Below are 24,076 nucleotides of genomic sequence, written 5' to 3' on the forward strand. Positions count from 1 at the left end.
GTCGCCACGACAACAGCATCCTCCTCCGAAGTTCTGGGAGCAGCCCCAGTTCTCCTGTGACGAGGTTGACGGTAAGCAGAGGATCCTCCACCGAAAGCCTTTGAGGAGCGGGTAGACTTGCCTCCTGAGGACCAAAAGGATGGTCGCCGTTGCTGTAGCGTGCCCAGGGCACGTGCCGTTTCCGTGTGCACTTTGATGGCCTGTAAGGACTTATCCACAGCTTTTCCAAAGTTGTCCCCGTCGAAGGGTATGTTAAAAACCCTGATCTGGACCTCCAGACGAAGGTTGGTAGCCTTGAGCCAACCACAGCAGCAAAGGCAAATGCTGTTGTCCATATGGCAAAAACCCGCATCTGCGATGTTCGTGGACACCGTGGTCCGATGCCACTTCACCTTCCTGCAGAATCTCCAATGCTTCTGCCCTCTTATTGTCGGGGAGAAAATCCAGCAGAGGGGCAAGCTTGAACCACATCTCCTGGTCGTAGCACGCCACAATGGCGAGGGCATTGGAGGCCCTGATGGTTGTCGCCGCAGAGTAGATCACTCCTACCCATCGCATCCAACTTCTTCCCCTCGTCAGAAGGGGATGACGCTGCAAAAGATATAGAGCTGGACAATTTCTGCTTGGCCACAGCAGAAACCAGAGTCCGGTGACAGCTGGGCCCGCAAGCACTTTTAGGTGCACAGTCAGACACCCTGTACTTCTCTAGTCGGTCCCTCTTCACCGGGGCTGTAGAAGAGTTCATGAGCGTCAGCCCTTCATCCCAAAAGTCATCCAGGAGCGGGACTGAAAAGATAGTCTTCCTCTTTGCCTTGTGATGCTGGTCTAAGAAGCCCTCCTCATCCGGCGTGAGCTGGAATAGCTCTGATGCCCTAGAGATCATTGCATGGAACAATCCTATCTCGCCTGGCGGGGAAGATCTGGGAAGAGGCGATGGGAGGTCCCCCATCTAGCCGTCGTCATCCGTGCCAATCATCGCCGAGTCCGACTCAGTCTCACCTGCACAGGGTGGCAAGGAGGCAGCGGGTGCCTCTTCCTCTTGGCCGACGGTTCCTCTGTTGCCAGCGAACCGGCCATAACCGGCACCGCGGGGGGAGGAGTCGCAGGCATCCTCCTCTGAATCTCTGATACTAGCATATGAAGGGTCAAGAGAATGTCCACTGAAATCTCTAGATGGCTGGGGCGTAGGGGTAGGGCCAAAGCCCTCGTCCTGAAGCCCTTTGGCGCCTTCAACGGTATCCTCATCGTCGCACTCATCGTAGGACGTGACTCTGGTGTCTCCCTAGTCACCATCGCCCTCCTGGATGGTCTGGAGGTAAAGCCGAGGATATCTGTGCCCAAGAGGCCCTCGACACCTTGCCTCCCTTTATTCGCATCCAGAGGGGATGGTCTCGGCAGATGATCGCATCCTCTTCTCCGGGGTCTTTTCAATGGGTTTAGAAGACGCCTCCTCTTGGGAGGAGGTAACACCCTCGCCGTCGGAGGGGCACCCTGCGGGTGCACCCCTGTGGACTTCGAAAGGGATGTTACCACCACCTCGATGGAGTGTGCCGACTTGATCTGGTGCACCTGGGCCTTCATGATCAGGCCAGGCCCCTTGTCCTTCTTGGCCTTCAGGGACACCCGACACCTTGTCCTGCCTGGGCTTCTCCTTAGGGGTCTGGTCGGACCCTCGATAGCCTTTGGCCTTCTCCGCCAAGTAAAGGTCGGATGCCGTACCCAGTTTGGTCTTCTCCTTGGTCGTCTCCGGGGCCACCTTCAACTTGCAGGGTGATCCGACTTCCTCTTGGATGACTATCTAGAGAGTTGACTGGAAACTGATGCAGCTTGGCATGTCGAACGCTTCCTGCCCGTCGACGAGCCTGCCGCAGCGGCACTCCTGATGGTAACGGACTCGCAGTGCTTGGTATTTTGTTGGACCCCCACGGGAGGGGCACCCAGAAGCACGCTCAACTTTCCCAGATCCAGGAGAGGCATGCTCCTGTGAACCACCCGGTGCAGAGGCCTTGGCCTGCAGCCACTCCGTCGATCCTTCAACGTGCATTTCGAGAGTTCACAGCAAAATGCACAATCCTCCTTATGCATTTGGTACAGGCACTGGGAATGTTGGTCATCCATGTAAACATTCTGCAAACCGCAGTCTGAGCAAAGCTTGGGAAGGGGAAGCCTTCTCAGACATGATCCACGCAGGCCTGAAGAAACTTACAGAAGCCTCCATGAAGAAACTTGAAATTCGCCCTTGAGGGGCGCTGAAGAATCCAAAAAAACTGGTCCCCATTAATCGGAATGATCGATATAGCACACAGGCTCGAATGATTGAAAAATAGAGTACAACTCTTCCAAAAGCAAGTGTTGCACTAAAAGCTCGAGAGCCAAGCACAAGGACTCCAAACACTTGAACGTGCGGTAAAAATCTGAAGCTGGCTGTCAGAGGAGGGGCTTAGGTAGAGGGTAGTCATTGGCTGAGGCAGTATGACCCAGAGATCAGTGATTAGTTTCTGAACGGTCTTTCTCCTAAAAGCCAAACCGATTTTTTTAACCGAGGATTCCCAGCCGGACGGGGAATATTCATGAGCATGTGAATCTATGCCAGACCCCATGCTGGAGAAATTAGTTTAAGCTCTGGTTACAAAAGAAACGTTTAAATAGTTGGGGTACGTTACTTAGAACAAATACAAATGGAACTTATACTTAGTGGACCTTCACTCTGAACTGCTTTTCAACCTATATGAAGAAAAGACCAAGATGAGAAATTGTCTGAACTTATTTGTAAACAAAGTACCAACCTGAGCTGAATTAAGACTTCTCTGGGGATTCAGGAGAGAACAGGTAACCAAGTATATATGGGAGGTAGAAAAGGGAGCTTGTGTAAAGTGAATTTCAAATTGCCCATTTTCTCATCACTGCAGATTGCCATGCAGCAGTGAAGCTTGGATGTTAGTTTTGTTTATTTTACAAACTTCCCCTTTTCCCCCAGGGGTGTGTCAGATTTAGCGTGGTCAGTCAGCTGGAACCGAGACACTCTTGTGTGTCTGTGGGGTTCAGCAGCTCCTGCGGATCAGGCTTCTTGGACTGGAAAACATGTGACCTTTGAATCTGCTCTGTGCCACTGCAGATCTGGTGCTGTAGATACTAGGGTACTGGTTACAGCAATGACATTAGAACTAATTTGGCATAGATCATTAACTGTGTCTTGCAGGCCTCCCTTGTTTGTTAAAAATAAACTCAGGCTGTCACAGGGACCGGATATAAATCCTTCCATACACAAAGTAGCCCACCATTTGGTGGTCGTGGCTCTGGGATTTGCCAACTGGCGGTACAGGGAAGGTGACCTAGTGTCTTGTGATTGGGTGTGAAATCTGTGCCCAAGTACTGGTCCGCAAGCCCATAGTTGGGTGGACTGGACTGTCTTACACACAGTGGTCCAAAGCCATATCCACTACTGGCACAATATGATCGTAGAGCACAGTACTGATGTCTGTGTGATGTAAGGCAGGCTCTGAATTTCCCAACAGGGACCAATGTGGCCACAGTTTTCAACAAAGGCATGGAACAGTAAATCTATTGCCAAAATTACAGCAAGGTGGTCACTGAATAGGTTGGCTGTGTGTCATGCAATCTTTGGAAAATACATGGTCTGTGTGACATTGTATCTGCAGGCAGATGGTGTTATGGCAGGGCTTGTGAGAACATGAATCAGTAATATTCCAGTTTAATCATGCGGGGTGGTGCACAATTAACCCTCTGCCGGCAGCCTTTCCTTTTGGCAAGCATATGACCCACATGCAAGGTTTGCCAACTTTGGCTCCCAGCTTCCCTCGCAAGAATTATATGACCGTCACTGTGTCCTTTACATTTGTGCCATAAAATCCACACTTCTTTTGTAGGGGCTGAAACCTTTCCTAACTCTTTGGGTCTGCGCCATGTACTTGGCTGTGCTCTGTGGGTGCAGTTTACTGAGAAGATGGTGCTTTTGATAGTAATGTCTGCACAGTTGCACTACAATGAGCAAGTAGTTAAGACAGTTCTATGAAAATACAAGTGAGACTTTCTTCCGGTGTACAGTGCTTGCACTTGATGCATACATGGTTTTGTCAATGCCCGTCTCTTGGTCTGACCCACTACTTGTGGTATCGTCCAAGCACAGGTGTCCGAGCCTCCATTTCGAATCCACGGATACAGCATAATCTTGGTTGGCCACCTAGTCATCGGAAATCAGGTGAAATAAGTTGCTGCACTACTTCTTCCTCATCCATGGACTTCACTGTGAGCTAATGTCTTCTTTCTCATGTTCCTCATCTGGCAAGGGCTCAAATTCCCTCAACTCAGCCCAATTCTTTAGAGACAGAGGCCAGGTCTTTGCAGAGGATGAGATCAGCAACCTCCGATTGACTGGCACACACGCCTGCTATCTGGGCTTTTCAAACAAATCGCTGCTTCTGTAGCGAGTGACCAATGCCCAACAGATACGTTCCTCCCCGACCCAGTTCGGGTACTGCAGCAAATCCAGACACGTCAATTTAATTCACCTCTTCATTTCAATAAATGCACACTTGTTTCTCAACAATTTGGGTCTCATTACAAGTTTCCAGTGTTCTGGCAGTAAATCTACTGGAATACCAAAATATTTGGATTTACTGCCACTTGTGATCTGGCTGTAAATCCATCCGACCAAGTGGTGTTATGCTGCGTTAGTCCCCATTTCTTTTTTATTCGGCAGAAAATCCACCTCACCAACAAACCTGTAGAATGGCAGTGTGGTAAAATGGCAGTAACAGCACTAGCTCCATTATTTTACCACACCATACTTTTAATTAAACCCATTTGTCTGTAAAGAAAATAATTTTTTTATTTTTTTTTTAAAGTGGAACGTGGAGCCACCAGGGGGCATGCAGTTGGTTGTAGCATAAGCCACTCTGCTCCCGGGGCATCGGTCATAGAAGGAACCCAAGCAAAGGGACCGCCCAACTTGCTTCACCGAGCATCGCATCTGTGTGGGAGACGATCTAAGGTACCAACGCTCCTAATCTAGAGGCGGTGTGTGGCCCTGAGATGAGTTACCCATGTGTGAACCAGGACCGCGTGAATATGCAGCTCTAAGTTGCAAAGCAGCTCTAACACGATCTGCGCATCGCCATGGCTTGAAGGCCATGCAGAGGCAAGTGTGCCCCGCAGACAAACGCTAGTGTAAAAAGGCCTGAATAGTAACATTAAGAGTCAGACTCCACTAAGGCATACCCAGATCTCTCCCACACCAGCCCCTGGAGGCCACAATATTGAACCCTTGAGGAAGTGGAGCCTTCATTCTGCTAGCCCAGTTATATCTGCTGATTGGAGGAAAGGAGCGAGACTGCATCTGCCACAAACCTCCGGGAGGGGTGCTCTGCAGGGTTGGGTGTGGCTTAGTGCTCTTGGTGCGGGCAGAGATCCCTTTTGCACAGATGAATAGCCCCTGGCCTCTAATAGGTGGGGCCCCTTTGGTTCCTTCTCTTTGCAACCAAGAGGTAGGCGGTTTGGCTGCCCTGTGGTTTAGCCAACTTAAACTCTTCTGAGATGGTCCATGAGACTGTTGCAGTAAACCCATGGCTCCTTTATCCTGGGGGATTGTAACATTGAACATTGGTGGAGTGCTCCTAAACTGGCTTGCCTACAGGGGGTTGTCGGCTTAGGCTTTTGTCCCACTCCCTCACACCTCTCCTGCAAAGGTGTTTGTGCAGTGTTCCACTCAGTGACCCAATGCTTTGCTCCCCATTCTCCATCGGTCCCGGATTATGTTGACACCCCCAGGGAGTCGCCAAGGAGAGGAATGCATATCCTGGGCTCCCAAAAGTTCTAAACAATTGAACATCCCCCACTGGGAAAGATATGACCCTGCATATTTTTTCCAGGGAAGTTACTTAAGAGTGCTGTTTTCATATAGGGATATTCTTGGTGTCTTTAACCCAATTTCCATAGTTTGGGGGTGGGTGGGGGCAGCAAGATTATTTTGAAGGAGTCAGGGGGCTTAAGAGATTGCACAGAGTTATTTTAGACTTGTGCTTTGGTACCCGATGGTAAATGTTCTGGACTTGACACTTAGGGTTGAGGGGTGGGGGGAGTTTACAGTTGGAAACAAATTGTTTCTGTGGGTTCAAATGTTTTTAGGTTTGGGGTCTTTAAACACTCAGTCACAACAGTTGTCCAAGCTTCATTGCAGAGGTAGTTTCAGGGTTGGTATAGTTCATGAGATGCATTCGTTATCCAGGGATGGCTTTGATTTCACAATAGGCTCCCTGAATGCAAGAGGAGGGGTGGTGGGGGAAACACTCTGGATATGATTGATGGACCTTAAGGAAGTCCAGAGATCAAACTTCAATACCCTATTACTACAAGAAACACTGGTAGAAGGGCAAAGAAACTACCTTGGGAGCAAAATCTGTGTGGGGGGAGGGGAGGAGTGCGAAGTAGACCCATCATGAGCTTCAACCAAAAAAAAAAAACTAAAGAGACAAAAAAAATAACCCAACTATCATGTTTTAGAAAGTGGAAAATTAGCCGTCGGACCCAGATGGTCAATACGGGTTTCTAAAGGGGAGGGTGAGTGACAGGTTCATCACAATTGGGTCGGTGTACTGCCTAAATACTGGACATTCTGGGAGGGGGTGGGGGATAAATGGACACATTTGTGGAGGGTAATCTTCATGGACTTTGACCCGTACGGGACCGGCAAAGACTGGGAGAGGTAACGAAGGCTGAGATGTAGTATTGAGACTCCAGACAATTCCGGAGATTGAATCATGACTTGTGACTTCACGGACTCCCCAGTTGAACCCACTGAAGCGGACAAGCCCTTTACCTATTTACTCACCTATTCATGCCTAGTTTTTCCAGAATAGACCTCCCAGGTAGTTCTAGTTCCTTGGTCGAACTTTACTTGGTCAGGATCAGAGTTGGTGACTGGGAGGGGTGCGCAATAAGGGGGTAGGTGGAGATGTAACAATGCCTTGCTAAAGAATGAAGAGGTGGCCCAGGGCCTCCCAGTAGTTTCAAAAAACACTTTGATCTCAACGACATTGGGAAGTGGGGGTGCATACCTCGTGGGAGAGATTGAAGGCTACAATGAGGGACACTCATGAATGGGCTACTAGAAACAGAAGGGGAAAATAAAAGGGGCTCCTAAAGAGAAAAAAAAAAAAAAGGTACAGCTAGGAGGGGCATCTGGGAAATCTCACCCCTGCAGCTGCTAGAAGACAGACTAAAACTTTATAAAGTTAAGGACTCATTCTCGCACCTTGAAGCACTTACAAGCACATTATAAATGCCATACAGCCTGGAGAAAAAAAAAAAGCGGTCCTTAATATCACAAAAAATAATTGGACATCGCTGACAGAATTCTTGCCTGCTTGCTTAGAGAGGCAAGGAATATGAAAATGGTACCCTCCTTAACACTGGAGGGCCCTATGATATACAAATCAAACAATCAAGTTCTCCAATATGACTGGTACTAGAGTTGGCTGGGGATGAACTCCAATTACTACCTTTCTCCACCAATTCCCAATGATGCATCTCTCGCGACTCAGCCTCCATCTAGAGCTCCCATCACACAAGTCATTTTACCAATTAAAAAGAAAATCTGGCACAACCCAGGGAAATTATGGTTTCTCTATGAAATTCTACAAAATGCATCGATCAACCCTTGCACATTATTTAGTGAGGTTTTTTTCAAACACAGACCTAGCAGGTGTAAGCTCCCCGACACAATGGAGGCCATTATCGTGGTTATGAAGGAGGGTAGTAATCCCTCATTCTGCTCCTCCAACAGAACAATCTGCTAAATGTGAAAACCCTAGCAAAAATGTTGGCCAACAGACTTTGAAGCACTGCTTCCTGCTTCCATCTCTTGTCCACAGAGATAGGGTTGGCTTTATCCGGGGCAAGCATGGCTCGGATAACATTAGGCCATCAACTTAATGAATCACGCAAAACTGTTGACCTGGACTCCTGCCTAGTGGCGACAGACTCCGAGAAGGCCTTTGATCGTGTTGAGTGACTATGTAGGATTAAAGTCCTTGAGAAAATGGGTTTGGGGACAATTTTCAAAAATGAGTCCTTGCCCTGTATAGAGCACCAACTGCCATGGTACAGGTTAATGACTATTGTTAGACCGCTTCAATTTATCGAGGGGAACAAGGCAGGGGTATCCTTTGGCACTGCTGCTTTACTCCAGATTATGGGCACTCTGGCCATCACTGTTAGAGCGAACCAGTCTATTAAAAAGGGATAACTTGTGGGGAGCCAGACTTCAAAACTGTCCCTCTTGGCCGATGACATCTTGGGTTATTTTACTGATATTCGCTACTCCCTTCCCAAACTGCCAATTATGAGGTTTGGACACTTCAGTCATACGAAATATTGACAAGTCTTCCCTTATGCTGATAAGAGGCTACTTCAATGTTGGACTCAAGGACTAGATTTTTGTGAAGGAGGATGGAAAAAATAAAATACTTAAGGGACCACCCAACTAGAGACTCAACAAATCTAATGCAAGCTAATTTTCCTCCACTCTTGGCAGCAATCAAATCTGACAAAAAGATAAGATCCAGTGATCCTATCCTGGTATGGTCGTATGACCTCAGTCAAGATGAACGTTCTCCTGCATTTTAGTAATCTGTTTACAGCGTTCCCTACTATCCTCCGAGACAGCTTTGTTAGTGATTTAAATAGCTCAGTAAGCAGGTTCAATTGGCGGAACAACCTAAGGTGAAAAGAGCCACTCTCAACCTTCCAAGGGACAACAGAGGCTCTGCTTTTTCCTACTGCCACCTCTACTACCAAGCTTCCCAATTATGAGTTACATTAGAGCACATGAGGAAAGACCTTACATCTTACTGGACGTATCTAGAGGATGTGTAACCTCAAAGCTAAGAGCCCCATCATGGGCTCCTTATAACGAAATCCCTGACTGGCAAACGCCCGGCTAAGGGACCACACCCCACCTTGGGAGTACGCTGGACAATATGGAAAAAAGTGCATATAGAGGACTCTCCTCTTGGCCTTCTGGTGTGGGGCTCTCTGATCAGTCGCTCGCACCAAGGTTTTAGGCACGCAGTGGTTGGACATGGGCATCAAAAGTGTGTCAACTGCTTAAGGGTGGTGAATTTTGAGACCGTGGGGATGGGGGTGGGGGGAGGAGAGGGAGGGTCAGCGGTAGAACTTCGGTAGAGATACAATCACAATTTTGGACTACTTCAGACTTAAATGCATACTTACTGACCAGAAGTGGTGTGGACACTGGTCTACAGACTTAAAGCCGTTTGAAGGGACCGAGTCTTAAAATACCGAATTTTGGCTCTACAAAAATTACATGCAGGTGAAAATGTTGAATAAATCGCCCATTTGGTGTCAGTGAACAAGGGGAGCGGGGTCCTCCTGCACCCTTGCTCACTAATGCCAGTGGGGGTTCCCGGGATGTCACCTGCTCCAGATTAAATGTTTTCACAAAAAGAAAACCCGGTGGCACCGATTACCAATCATGGAAATAAGGGCACAGGCGTTGCAAGGACACAGCGAGTCGGCGGCACACAGTGAAGTGTGCCGCCAAAGGCTAAGTAAGGGGGTGGATGGAAGCAGGTTGTCCGAAATGACGAAAAACCAAAAGTTATTTTTTTTAAAAAATGTTTCTCCCCCTCTAATTTCGGATTCAAATAAATCATGGTGATCCATTTGAAGTACTGAACACCTCAGTTAATACAAAGGAGATTCTCCCAAAATTGTATAAGGTCCTCATCACTGCAGACATTATGGGTAGACAAACATTTAAGAGATAATAGGCATACCTGGCTGGGGACAATCTCAGAGGAGAATTGAGCAAGGATCTTTAAGATTACTTTTCATGGGAATCCCTTACCTCCATGAGACAATTTCAAGATATTGCAAAGCTGGCACCAAAACGCCTTTTCTAGAACACGGGGGGGGGGGGGGCTTGATTACATGGTGATATGAGAAAGCAAATGTGTGAGCAGCATGATGCAAACATGTGCAGGAGTTTGTGGAAGGGGATTGGGGAGGAGAAGAGGTGTGAACTAGAATACAACTTGGCTGTCCTCCAAGGATAGAATGGTTTTGTGGAAAATTATAGAAGCAATCTTGAGAGCCAAGAGTCTGGGCCAACTGCTGCTAGAAGGAGGTTTTTCTGCCATTGGCCAGCAAACTGGGAGCTTGGGCAACTGGGTAAAATTGGCCTCTGAAGGAGAACCCCGATAACCTTACGACTGTTCTTAGAGTGTAAGATCAGGGGCGGGAGTATGAAGACAATACAAACAAAAAGTGAGTGTCCTGTCCCCCCCCCCCCCCCCCCAACTACAATTCACACAAACACCAAACAGATCTGCTGCCGCCAAACCACTGCACCCTCCCAAAAAGAATAATCGAACCCAGTCCCAAACTGTACATAGGCCTTCTCTTCCCTACTTGCTTGCCTTTATATAGACATGAGGTCTAACCCAGAAGATCCTCATATCTGTAAGCTTGGGGTGAAAAAGCCATAAAGTTGGTGCTAGACGACACCCTGGATATTGGAAGGGTTGGTTTATATGGAGGAGGAACAATGCTCTTTTGATCACAAAAAGTACAATAGACAAGAAATCAGACGGGAAGCAGTCACGGGATGAGTGAAGTTTTGCAGTAACTACCACACTCATGGTTAACCACAAGTGAGATGGCCATGCAAGAGCTACAGAATTAGACAAGCTATCACAGTATGGTTGATACCCGAGGTGATGCAAACTATATAAATTAGCTTTCAGCTAGAGAGCAAGCGTGCATTGTAGAAAATGCAAATAAGTCGGTTTGATGAAAACTTAGAGATGAACCTTTATCACTCAATAGCAGCTCAAGATTGGACAGCCAAAGAAATGAAACATGCCAAAAAGTGACTGCCTTCCGAATACTGTAGCACTACACTACTACTCTGAACTATCCAGAGCATGGGGGTATGCAAGTTTGTGCGTGCGTTCCCCAAAATTATTCTCTATGTTTTCGAATTCAATGTGGTCTTGGTGCCACCTCCACGGATTCATAGCACTCGCAGTGAAAGGACCGCTATGCTATAGACCTGGAAGCACTTAAGTACTCGGACAAAGATTCCCCAGGCTCACTTAATGCGTCAGAAAATTGAGGGAGGGAAAAATGTGGAAAATATCACGCCACTGCTAGCTAGAGGGATCAGGGAAAGCACTACATGGGCAAACTCACCGCATTATTTTACCTCCCTTCTACATCATCCCCCAAACCCTAAAATGCCATCAACACATTCCCCCTACCCTGCACAACCCCCATAAATTCTGCAAAAAAGCTGGTGAAGTGGCCATTCACCAAAACCAGTGAAACTACTGCAGTGAGAAGGAAGGGTACCAGCCAGAATACTGAATGGTTAATATGGCTATTCCAGTCCTAAACAGTAGAACGCTACGCCAAAGTGTACTTTATTGCACATCAAACAAACACCTGTTGCCTTAATTTCTCTCCTCCAAGCTCTACAACTAACCTGCCCCTACGGCTAACCATTCACTTACTTAACCATATCTGCCAGGTTCCAAGATGCAAAAGTGTTTGCACTTTTAGTAGTTTAATACTGCCCGTTGTTACAAGCCTCAGAAGAGGCTAAGTTTTGTATGGGCCCTGAATTGTTAATTCTTCATTTTTCAAATACTGAGAAGGTGTAATGCATGCTCCTGTGCTGCGTGCAGCACTATTCAAGCTTTATGATACTTAACATTTGATTGACACTTGCTCTACTTCAGAAATTAATGGTATGGTGCGGAGAAGTCCTGTACTGTAAGTCTTGCTAGAGCCTTCAGAATCACTGCACACAATAAGTCACCCAGAAGAAATGTTGCCAAACTCTGAAGGAAATTAAAAGAACTGAAAATAAATATTTAGATGAGGAGCACTGAGCGCTAGCAGAGGTGGGTAGGGGATTTTGAAAAAAACAAACTGAGTGGATCAAGAGACCACAAACTACAATATTGGTAAAGACAGTGCCGGTTTCCCGAGTATACATAACAGATAAAGTATTAGCAGGATCAGTACAAGACACATCTCAAGTAATGCTCAGCAAGAAGCCACCATATTTCCCCATACACCCATGTAAGCTTCCCTCACAGCCACAGAAAAGTATGGACACCAGAGCACGTTTACTCTGCACGACCCAGCAATTTCAAAATGCACAAAGGTAAAACAAAAAAAACAAATTTATGGCAGCATAATCTTGCCTACTACATAACCTTAGACATGCTTGCAATATTGCAATCACAGTATTACGGTCTGCCCCTCAAGCAGGCATAGATCATGAGCACAACTAATTGCCCATGTCCAATCGCTTGAGGAACTCAACAGGAGTTACACCCACCGCGCTTCTATGGACAGACTTGGGAGGAATGGCCCAGGAGGTGGCAGGAACACTAGGCATCAGGCAGCCATACGTACAGCAAAATAGGCTTGTTACCAACCTGCTTGCTCTCTACCATCACCCTTCTGTTTTCAAGTGGTACTACCTTTTTCCTGCCCTTCGGTGGAGTCGAGTGCATAGCAAGCAGGCTTAAGTAGCGACTGTGTGCATGGATCCCTGATGTTACCATGAAAACCACTGGGGGAGTGTAACACAGAAGATAACTTTTCAGAAGGACACTTGCAATGAAGCCGCAGCCATGAGGTTCTCATTATGCCACCGACATGAACATTGACACCCTCCTCCTCCCCTCCCCTCCTTTTTTTAAATTGGTCAACCTATGAAAGTGCTTTCTTCTGCCTGACCAAATTAGCTCTGGGAGACAAAATATCGTTTAAAGATCAAAATTAGTGCATAAGGAACATTTATTTTTAATAAAGGCAGAACATATGCAACAATGCTCTCCCAGAACGAGACAGGTCTCGACTGTTCATATCATCAACTAGTGAAAAGGAGCATGCAGATGAAAGATGATCAATGCAATGCTTCAGAAGCAGTTACCTGTTGGAAGTAAGCAGCAAATCGATGCATATATTGATCATAGGGCAACAGTGCATGGGTTTCACTTCCGTAGCAGTTGATGTACCAAACCCCTAGCATGGCCAAAAGAACTGGAACATTCTTATCCAGGGGAGTGTTGCGAAAATGATTATCCTATTTGAGTAAGGAAAGTTATAAAGTATTGAATGGCCAGTGACACAGGTTATACCATGCAGACACTAATCAGCATTAAATACACACCATCCAGTGAGCTCCTGCAAGTAGCTTCTCAAAGTTTTCAAAACCTAACGGAAAGCAAGAAAATAATTTCACTTTCAGGTTATGTTGTCGAGCACGTAAAGCAGAATCCTACACAATTACAGCATGGGGACTAATACAGTCAAGGCTAGGGCAAAGGCACCTCGGAAGCAGATTGAAGTGGCCCACTCCCCTGGGTGCACCAGCACCTCCTGCAACAGGGGAGCAAAGGGAGGTCAGTGGCCTTCGCCACAGCACAACTAAACTAATAAGATTTAAACAAGGCAGAGAGATTATGCAGGCCGAATAGAATACCCTGCATACTTTCATTAAAGAAAGCAGAACCCTTTTCAGAAGAGGGCTCTGGAAAATGCTGCATTAATAGTATCTGGGAAGTTAAGGTTTTTGGAAACGCCCACAGCATCCGATAAAGTGTACATACCAATGTGAAGTGCAATTGAAAGACCAATGGCAGACCACAACGAGTAACGGCCACCAACCCACTGAATGAAGGAAAAAAGGGAAGAAAAAAACGTGGACTTTAAAACCAAAGACAAACAAACCATTCAACAATTGTGCATAACAAAAATGATCACAACAGAGCATAGTATTAGGTTCTGGATTATGTTCTTAAGGATTTCAGTTAACCTTTCAAAGACCTTTCATGACACCAACCTTGACCCCAAACAAAATGTCAACGCTCGGAATAAACTGCTCTAGCCTTCTCGCAGGGACCCAGTACAGTCTCCCGTTACATTGCCTCAGAGCCCCCCACGCCACATGCCAGACAGTATTGCACACAAACTGTTCATCAAGACCCCAGTAGAGCGTTAGGATGAACCCTGCGTCACAATGAGTATTAAAAGCAACACTTGATTGATATGGATATCGGTTTGGCACAGCACACAGTAATCGATTACTTACATCCCAGAACTCGAACATGTTTGCAGTATCAATTCCAAAGTCTTTCACTTTAGGCTATATAAACAAAAATGTAATTATTATTAAACACGTTAGAAAAGGATTAGAATGCATTAGGTTGTCTAGGCAATTAATTACAACGGTCAACATATTTCATCCACAATACAGGTACTTGGTTTTTGAACCCATAAATGAATTGCAAGACGTTTCACGAAAAATACCCAGTCAGCTTTGCATGATTTCCCAGTCACACTGCAGTGTATAAAATTACGTGGCTCAGCGGTGTCACTAGCCAGCACTATATGGGGAAAAGAAAAATATAACTTCATATAAAATAAATGTCACTTTGCGCTTGTGGAAGGCTACATACAGTGGGAGGCGCAAGGCAGCAACTGAAGTGGCACCAGTGTTCTAAATAAAACAGTAATTCATTGCTGGTGAAAGTACAGTGTAGACGCTTAAATATTTTCTCAAAGTAGCTGGAGCAACAGAGCATAGCATAGCGTGGGAGCCCACAATAAATGCATGGGTCTTTGGGGGAGAGGGGAACGAACATTTGTATAATGTGCTGAAACGGTGCATTGTACAGCACAATAAGAAAAATTGGGTAAATTGGGTCTGTGGGGCTACCAGAAAAATATAGAACTGTACATGCTATGTCACCAATAGCACACAGGAGCATTTTATAACAGTTTAAGGAAGCTGTGGCCAAAGTCCATCAATGCCAGTAATGGTCACTGTAAAACACGTGCATGAGGCTGCAGCCACATTCTGGTATGTCACAGAAAATCTCTTTCCTCAAGCCAAGATGAAATATACTCATCAGCATTGCAGCTCCCCACACGCAATAAACAGATGCACCGGTTGTATTCACATACATTTGCGCGCACACACACACTGTAGAAAACATATCTTCCGTCATACTGAGTCTTCTCTTTGGCGAGGTGGGGGCTGGCAGGAATTCGGGCACTTTAAACATGAGGGGTGGTCCAGCTGCTGACTGATCGCAACTTGGTTGCAACCTGGGAGCCAGAGTATGCTGCATGGAACACTGGCACATTCTTCCCTTATACTTACTAGTGAAAAATCAAAGTGAGGAGAATGCCAGCCCTGTGGGATGCAGGGGAGGGGGGTGCATAACCGGCAATGAGACGGTGCAGAAGGCCTCCATCAATGTCTGCATACATGCCAGTACGTTGACCAGTTGCAAATTCTGTTAGATCTGAATTCTTGTCAGTGATTTAGACTAGCCTACTTTGCCTGTAAAGAGCAGCTGACTGAATGTTAATTTCAGCCATCAGGCTGCTTCTGTTGTAACAAACTTCTAAAGGCGGCTCGTTCATTCAGGGAGTTGGTGTTCAGTCCTGCCAGCCCGTCGCCTGCCACTGGGAAAGTATGAAATGGACTTTAGCGGAAGGCCTTCCAAGACATAAGAACAAAGCATTTCATTTTTGATAGAAATGGCGCCCAAGTGAGGTTTCCTCATTGACCAAGACTGTCCATGGCTGTACTTCTCTGGTAGTCTAGGGCTGTCTCAGCCCCATCAAATCTCAGGCTGATGGTCCCTTCCACACAGTGCAAAGTACTCTGCACCAACACATTTCTGTTAACCTCACTGCGCGAAAGGAAACCAGGCTTCACATCATGGACTAGCCACAGCAGGTCTGGGTTTTTCTTCCTGTGCAGAAGGGGCTAACAGTTCGGGCAAGTCTGCTCAGATTGGAGGCTGGTCCAATATGGATTTACATAGGGCTGGTCCTCTTCTACAAAAAGGCGCAGAGGGGTTAAATTATGGAAACATGCCCAAAGCAATACCAGTGGTTAATGTGAACGCAAAACATAACAGGCATGGTTTCTAGTTACAATTATGAGCACATCCAACAGAAGTGTGTTATGTGGAACTAGTGGCATAACCGTTACAAACAGCATGGGCAGGTCTTGCTGTTGCACAACTGAAACTATGGGCAAAGCCAACTCCAGTGTTCTCATTTGTAAAACTTGCATCTATTGGCAGTCAGTATGGACTGGTTGTCTTACAGTGCCAATCGTGGCATTGATGGAACAGCAAACACGTGTTCTTATAGTGGATCCGCTAGCATTTCTGGGTACAGGCAGCAGGAAAAGTTCTTATGCTGGCATATATATGCAAGTGGTTTTAGGTTTCACAGTTCGGACAATGTTGGCCTCACTGTTCATGGTTCTGTAAAGGAAAGATGGTGAGCGTGTTGGGGGGGTAGTTGGGGAGGCAGGTGCTGAAAGCTGTAGTGTTGAAGCACTGGTTCCCTGTGGGGGTTGTACCGTGTCCAGATGAAGGGATACACAGACGAGCTAGCCGTAAGGCAAGTCCAAGTGTTATCGGGTGTCTTGGAGTGGTGGTGTTGATAGTAAATAAAGAATTGGAGTCTGTTTGGTAGGCTAGACCTAGTTGGACGTCCAATGAGGAATGAATGTGGAGTGAGGGAGAGATTTGGCAGCAAGGAGTTTGTCTAGTGGGAAGGAAAAAAGGGGGCCAATGGGGTAGAGGGAGGCACCGGGTAATCTCCATTATATAGTGAGTTTTTGATCTAGGTGTATAGTCCCCGTAGAAGATGCAACATAAGGCTGCCAGGTCTTGATTTGTTTGTTAACAGCTGGTTCACTTCCATAAAGATGCTTAGGAAGGGTGTTCCATAGTTTGGCGGCCAGTGGAGAATGAGGATCTTCCTGGTCTTTTCTTGTTGAAAATATCCATCATGTCCTAAATGGAAAGCAGTGCTGGAATTTTGTTGTGAAGGCAGTTGGCCTTCTCTGCAGTAGGAATGGTGTGCAATAGAGTTTTGCCATGTAACATTTTCTTGATGGGGATCCAGTGAAGCATGTGACATGCAGTGCTGCTGTGTTCTCACCCAGAAGAGAAATCTGGCAGCAGCACTTTATACCAAAATACCTCATTGCAGTCGTTCATTGAGTACACTGAACCAACTGAACTGGCTGTTTGGGTAGTCTGGTCTAGTGGTAATAGCCATGGTCCACTGGGTGAAGGATACCAAGGTAGAATACGTCGTTGCAAAGTCATAATGAAAATCAGGTGAAAATGGTCCAATGAATCGGGTGGTACCTAGCCCTTGTTGGCTCCCCTACACCCCATGTGTTACAGTATAAAAAACGATTATAACATTTCACTCTTGTGAAAAATTGGGTAAAAAGTTGATGTTACATGCACCATTGTAACCTATTAAAAGAAATTGATTGGGGCGAAATACCTCCCATCTAACCCATGCCTTTGTCCCTAGCCACTGAGTTGGTGCACAGTCCCATAGCAACATAGTTACGCCTTTCTAATAAGATTCACAACCCAAAACTCTTATTAACCAAGAGGGTCTTATGCCACTATTTCCAGCCAATAATGCATACAAGCACAGGCATTAGAAGCATTTCATTGGGATAATTTGTAGAAAGCCAAATCTGTAGCGTTACACCATGATGGGGGGCAGAGAGGTCTGTTGATAGAAAATTGAAAAACTGTAGGCTTTGCTAACTGATTTTCTGACGATGACAAGAATGATAGAACCACTGGATGAACTGGTTTAAGGTGGAGAGCTATAGAGTATTGAAACAGCAAGCAAACTGGAATTCGGGGGGGGGGGGGGGGGGGTGGTTGATCAACAAAAGAAACAAGCAAGTAAACCCTTCTCATAAGCAGTTCCTTTTCCTTCTTGGCGATAGAGATTGAACTATAGGGGTGTAGCGATGCTGGAACTGAAGGAATCTGGATGTCTAGTACAAACTAGGCATGGTGTGAGACCATGAAATCTAGATCCCATTTATGCATAGTGTTGCTCAGGTTTGTGACAAGAATTGTCACTTGCAAAAGGACTGTTACTTCCAGCCAACCTGGACAGATTAATGCTGAACACAACCATCCTGCACAATTCCACATTGGTTTATCAAGTTAAACGCAGATGGCTATTCATCTTCACATTTCCAAGTCTAGCCGCTATAGGCACATGCTCAAATGCTGAGGCTGAAATTAAACTGAAAGCAATCTCTGAAAAAGAAAAGGAAAAAAATAAAAAGTCAAAATAATGTGAAAAGTTTAAATATGTACACTTTTGCTTCGATTAGAGGGATATCCACTGAAGCCCCAGGGTCTGTCATCCTGCTAATCCAGTCATATGGTAGCCCCTTTGGCTCCTGGGACAGAGGCACTTTTAAAAAGGTCCCATTTAGGTCCCAGGGTGATGCCATTACCACCCTAATGTGCTGCGGAATAGGCTGGTGGCAGCCACATTTAGTTTTGGCTTCACCAACGGTTATTTTGAATACAATAACCAAATGGGTCTACTGGATAAAAAAATGTATATAAGTATCCAAATGGTGAAGTCCTACCGTGGCAATTTCTTTTGTGGGGACCATGAGGAAGGTCTAAAATTGCATATGTGCCAATAATGGGCACATGCTAGCTGGGTAAACCAAGTTTACAACACCCACACTTGCCCAATACACTGAGGGAGTGGGCCTGTTGAAGGCTTTAGGGTCAAAACACAACCCAGTATGCCTACTCTGTGCGGGGGCAGGATGAAATGGTAGGCTACGCTACACAGCCCATGAAAAAGCAGCATAACTAAGTATAACCTATGCTTAACTGACTTCGGTTCGGGGAGATTGCAGCCTTGAGATGGGATCCTGCTAGGGTCTCCACCCCCTAGCCCCCTTATTGGTGGTAAGGTTCTGTGTCTAGTTTCTGCCCTCTCCTACTCAGCTGCTCGGAGCTCTGATCACTTTTTTGCATCCACTTATGTCCTGTTTGCAAGAGCACCAGGTGTACCTTGCAGCACTGCCATCAGTGTGGCCGTGCTGCCTCCCCATAAGATGCGATTTAAGGGTCCTCAGACAGGAAGCCTTTTTTAAAGTCTAACAAAGGCTACCGATGGTGCTAGACTTCTGCTCAATTGCGAAGCAGAGTCTGTCCTTTGCTTTTATTCTCTCATTGTGGGTCTGGTTCCTGCCAGCGCCTAGTTCCCTTGCCTTTATCCCCAGAGCTGGTCTACTGAAAGCTTCTGCTGCACCAGACGATCCGATCACGAGCCATCCAACAGTGTTTTGTTGTCTCTGGGTCTTTGGGTCTTGATCAGATCATTGCTTCAGTTCGAGAGTCTCTCTCCCACAAAACAATTGAGCAATACAACCTGGAAACCAGCACTGCATGTGAAGCTTGTAGGCCGCTTTAACTGCTGTGAATGCTCATTTCCCCCACCCCCCTCCCCCAGGTCCTATACTCATAAGCCATCCATTGGTTCCATGCCCCTGCCTTCACAGACCTAGGTACATAAGTGCTCTGGAGTGTTTCCACAAACTGCATTGCTCCATTAGGTTGCATAGGGATGGGGAGGGGGGGGGTGGAGGGTAGAAGGGGGTTGCAAGGGTAGTGGGGACTGCCATCTGGCTTCAATCCTTCTCTAGCCTGCTGGTGCTCAAAACAAAACTGGAACTCTTCCGCTGCGGGGGTTTGGGGGTTTGTGGCAGGGTCTCCTCTGGAACATCATTGGACTGACTGCTGCTTTAACTACACCTGTGGGAGAGACCATGTAGTCATGCGCCCTTTATATAACCAAAGCCCTGGACTGTCACGTTTATTCCAATAGGGAAATCTTCAGGGGATTTGAAACTACACCTAAGGGCTTAACTTCAGCGGATTCCTACAATTAGACAGTTTTTCTTTACTTCTAGAATGTCTGGAGTTATCCACCAAGTCTGGGATTTTTTTTACTCCAATGGGCACAGACTAATACAAATCACTGCAGGTCATGTCTGCCATAGATTAACATTTGACCCTTTGTTTCCATTTTCATTGCAGTGAGTGGACCTGAGACCATTCTGGTATACTGCACCCAAGACTTTTGATTTGTCCTCTGGACCTTGTTCTGAATGATGCTCAACCCCTTTTCACCCTCCACACTATCTTGCAAAGGTTCAGGATCATCCTGTAGAGACTCTGTGCTTAATGTGTGGCTGTCAGGAATCTGTACCAAGTCCATGCTGAGGCATTTCACCCAGTCAGGTATCTTCTCCCACTCTCCTTTAGCACAGGGATAGCATGAGTTTCCAGCAGATAAAGGTCCGGTATTACCAAAGTGTGAGAAGAGCCTTACCCAGTGTGCATTCTGTAAAGCATTTAACGAGTATTTATGCCTAGGGATCCCCTTTTTCTCACTCACGCCCATAGCACTAGAGTGCAGGACAAGCCACTTAGAAACACTTGTACAGGCGCGTTATAAATGGCATACCAATGTCATCTTAGCACTGGCTTTAGGAGAGGGTGGAGTATTTTAGGCTCGTCTAACTTCAAGTACTTACACGTATTTAGTACCCATATGTAACGATAATTGTATATTTATCAGTGTACCTGTGCAGTGCATTCGTGTCTGGAGACCAACTGTACCAGCCTTACCATCTAGGCTGAGCGATGCCAAACGACACTGCCATAGATGGTAGTATAAAGAGCATTAGGATAGATAGACAGATGGACACACACACACTCACCAGATGGGGCAACCTCCTTCACACATACGAGTGCTTGCTCATATTGATCATAGTTTGACTAGAAATTACTTGATAAGTATACCACACTAACATGAGAGCCTGGCTAAATTAATTAGGACTGAGCATCTAAACGCACATCTGCACAATGTGTGGCCCACAGGCAAACTTAAGACGCACAAGAAGCAGGAAAAAAAAAAAGTGTTAGTACATAAAGCAAGCTCCATGGCAGACAATACAGTTTCCAGGCACGCAGTTAATACTTTGGAAAAAAAAAAGGTCAGCAATTCAGAGAACCAAGTGAGCCCATGTACAAAATACTGGTGCTGAAACCCATCCGTACTTGGTGGACATACAGAGTGGCTTCAGTGGGCAGACACAACCTACTCCCAATAGAGGGTGGGAGCGGAAAGTAGTAAATCAGCTCTGTGCCTTCCGCACACGTACGCAAACTCATTGACGGATGAACATCACTCCAAACCAGTAGTTGGAAAGTGCACATAGAATAAAACAAACACTGATGTTGGCAACCAACCTCGACAAAAAGACTTTTGTAGCAAGTTTGTTTTGATGGATACTTACTCCATTTGTTGAAAGGGCAACAAAATGCTTGGCCACAGCAGAAGCCTTGAAGAAAAAGAAATATTGTATTCATAGTTCTGGTTAAAATCAATATAATACATCAATATGCATTTACAGACGCATGAACAAAGAACGAAACTGGTCCATTATGAAAAACATTTACATTTGGTTAAGCAAATGCTTCGGCGAATAAGTGTCTACTTGTCAGCAAGTCCCCCAGCCAACCCCCCCATTAAGGTAGCCTGTAACATGTCTGGATGAGGAGCTCGCCTCAGTCTGGGGACCAGCTTGCTCTGTGCAAATTGGAATTACACGGCATGGCAGACTCATTACCCAATGTAATGGTACTCCATGACTCCGCCACAGAAGGATGAAGGGCTAACACCCGTTTGTACAGTGCTCCAAAACAAGAACTCCTGCATGATGCACTATACACGAATACGACATCCAGCACTCTTGTGCAAGTCTATCCCAACAAACACATGAACAAAGCTGCAAAGAAAGGGGAAATCGGCAATGAAATTGTGACTTTGTAGCACCCACTCCTATAGGTGCTAGAGCCACATTTAAGAGTAATCAACTGCAGACTAATCTGCGCTACCAAGATTAAAGTAGGGAGCGGCAAGCGGTCCCCATGTTTGAGGAGTGTACTGAACTCAATGAGCTATCTTTCCAGTCCTCGCTTCATGCAGTCAATTCACAGCTGCTTGGCTGGCTGAAAGCCACACTACGGCAGTGCAGAGGTCACAAAAGCAACAAAGGTCACACGGAAGTTTATCGAAAGGTTACTGCAGAGGGAGAGTGCTCCTTTATATTTAGCAGAGACAAGGTCACCAGATCAATCTATTCCTAGCTCTGGCAGCAGCCTACTGCTCCACCCACACAAATTGAAATCCTCACAAAACTGGAGTGCATCCAATTTATTTTTAATTGCTACTAAGACACATACTATGCCATTGCTCTAGAGCACGTAAAAACGGAAGTGCAAGACCTATTTAGCCCCCACCTTGTTTTACCTACATGCACCCCCTTCACAAAACAAAATCTAGTAAGAAGTAATTGACTACTTTTACATACATCTTTTGCTGAATTCAAAAACCACTCTTTGGCAGTCTCTGCATTGGTGATAGTTTCTTGCGTAGTGAAGGTCTAGATGGAAAAAGGTATATCGTGAGTCAAAAAATAAGCAGGAATGAAAACATAGCAACATGAAATACTTAAACGTTTTTCAGCTCTATTTAAGGTACAGTAAAATAATTGAGGAAGACTGTCAAACATGCATTTGAACTTCCATTTTTGAATGGACACAGGAAGGCTAGAATGCTCCAATCGGGGGCACTAGAACTATGGCATATCCTGAAGCTCAAGCAGCAAGTAACCTCTACCGAATGAGCTTGCATAACATGAGCAGCTATTGGGGCAGAAACTAAAAAGGTTGCAGGACAATAAGCCTGTATCTGACAACACACATCTTGCCATTCTTGTCAATGTATGCAACTACATCCTGATAATTGCAAAACCGGTTTTGGATTCCTGAATCAAAGGATTGAATGAATAGGAACTTTACAATGAATAATAGAACGGCAGGCTTAGTTTAGAGTGAGCCATGGGAAGATCAGTCTGGTGGCTTCTGGCATACACTTGATTATAGCATATTTTGAAACTCCTAAAAAGGAACAGTTGCCTTGTTCTTAACTTAATTTGATATGCAAACACTGTCCTACAGAAAAAAAGGATTATTTATTTGCATTTGTAAAGCGCACTTGCAGTCCATGGGCATTTGCTGCAGAGAATATACAGGTGACCAGGGGTCTCTTGGTTACAGAGATACAAGCAGGGATACATACGGTATATAATAAGAATTATACCGATTCATAGTGATGTAATGTGCATTTCATAAAAATAGCTTGGTTTTGATGGCTTTACGGAAGGCTAGGTGGGACTCAATCATTCTTACATGAGGTGGCAGTGTTCCAATGCATGGCTGCCTGGGTGGGAAAACTGGAGCCACCGGCACGCACCTTGCGCGTTTTAGGCGTGGTAATAGTGTTCGCGTAGCCTTTCCTTAGAGGTCTTGTGGCAGTGTGCTCGATTATTCTTTGGGTGAGGTAGGGGGAGCCAGTTCATGGAGAGGGTGAGGGCAAGTATTTTGAAGACAATTCTCTTTGACAGGAAGCCAGTGGGTCTGTCTTCTTATGAATGATCAACAAGAGAAAGGTTGTGAGCAAAGCAAAATGCTCATTAACCACACCAACAACTGGAGATCAACGCAAAAATAACTTCCATGAAGTGGCAACTACAAGCATACTATGGCGACTAGTACTTTGTTCCAGGGAGACGTAAATTAGACTAGGAATAACTGTACCCTCCTCCTTACATGGGGAAGCATTTCTTGCAAAACATAAAACTACAACAAAAAAAACGCATTGGAGCCTGTGCGTGAGCGGAGCTCCTCCCCTTGTACATTCTGTACCCTTCTCCTCCCCTGCAAATGCATGCACCAGCTTCCCAAAACATCTGTCCCACTAGTAACGGCATAGCGAGATTGTGGATTCGGCATCTCTAGGAAGCCTGCCATAATCTGCCAGTAAAGTGTCACTATGGTGATTAACTGGGACATTCCAGCCATTAAGCTTGCTTAGAGCGCGCTGCTGCAATTGTCGAGATCCGCAGGTCAGAGTTTTGAATCCCGACAGGGCCAACTTAGCCTTTCAGAGGTCGATTAATGGATACCAACTTCACCGATAAATGTAAATATGTTCACATTACAGTACTTGGCAAAAGTTCTATAACTATCCTGTGACCTTCCTTTTGGAATAGGCTGCTTGA

General features: G+C 45.8%; 1 protein-coding gene across 1 annotated transcript in view; it reads right to left on the minus strand.

Annotated features, from left to right (window-relative positions):
- The window catches only part of GPI (glucose-6-phosphate isomerase), a 141,354-nt gene that overhangs the window by 39,030 nt on the left and 78,248 nt on the right, over positions 1-24,076 (minus strand). The window contains exons 7-12 of the mRNA XM_069607098.1: positions 22,325-22,396; positions 21,248-21,292; positions 14,150-14,203; positions 13,668-13,728; positions 13,229-13,272; positions 12,989-13,141 (exon numbers count right to left, since the gene is read on the minus strand). Coding sequence (XP_069463199.1) covers positions 12,989-13,141; positions 13,229-13,272; positions 13,668-13,728; positions 14,150-14,203; positions 21,248-21,292; positions 22,325-22,396 — 429 coding nt within the window. The remainder of the gene's footprint in view (positions 1-12,988; positions 13,142-13,228; positions 13,273-13,667; positions 13,729-14,149; positions 14,204-21,247; positions 21,293-22,324; positions 22,397-24,076) is intronic.

Source organism: Ambystoma mexicanum, chromosome 1p (assembly GCF_040938575.1).
Source record: "Ambystoma mexicanum isolate Mex_15411 chromosome 1p, UKY_AmexF1_1, whole genome shotgun sequence".
Taxonomy (NCBI): Eukaryota; Metazoa; Chordata; class Amphibia; order Caudata; family Ambystomatidae; genus Ambystoma; species Ambystoma mexicanum.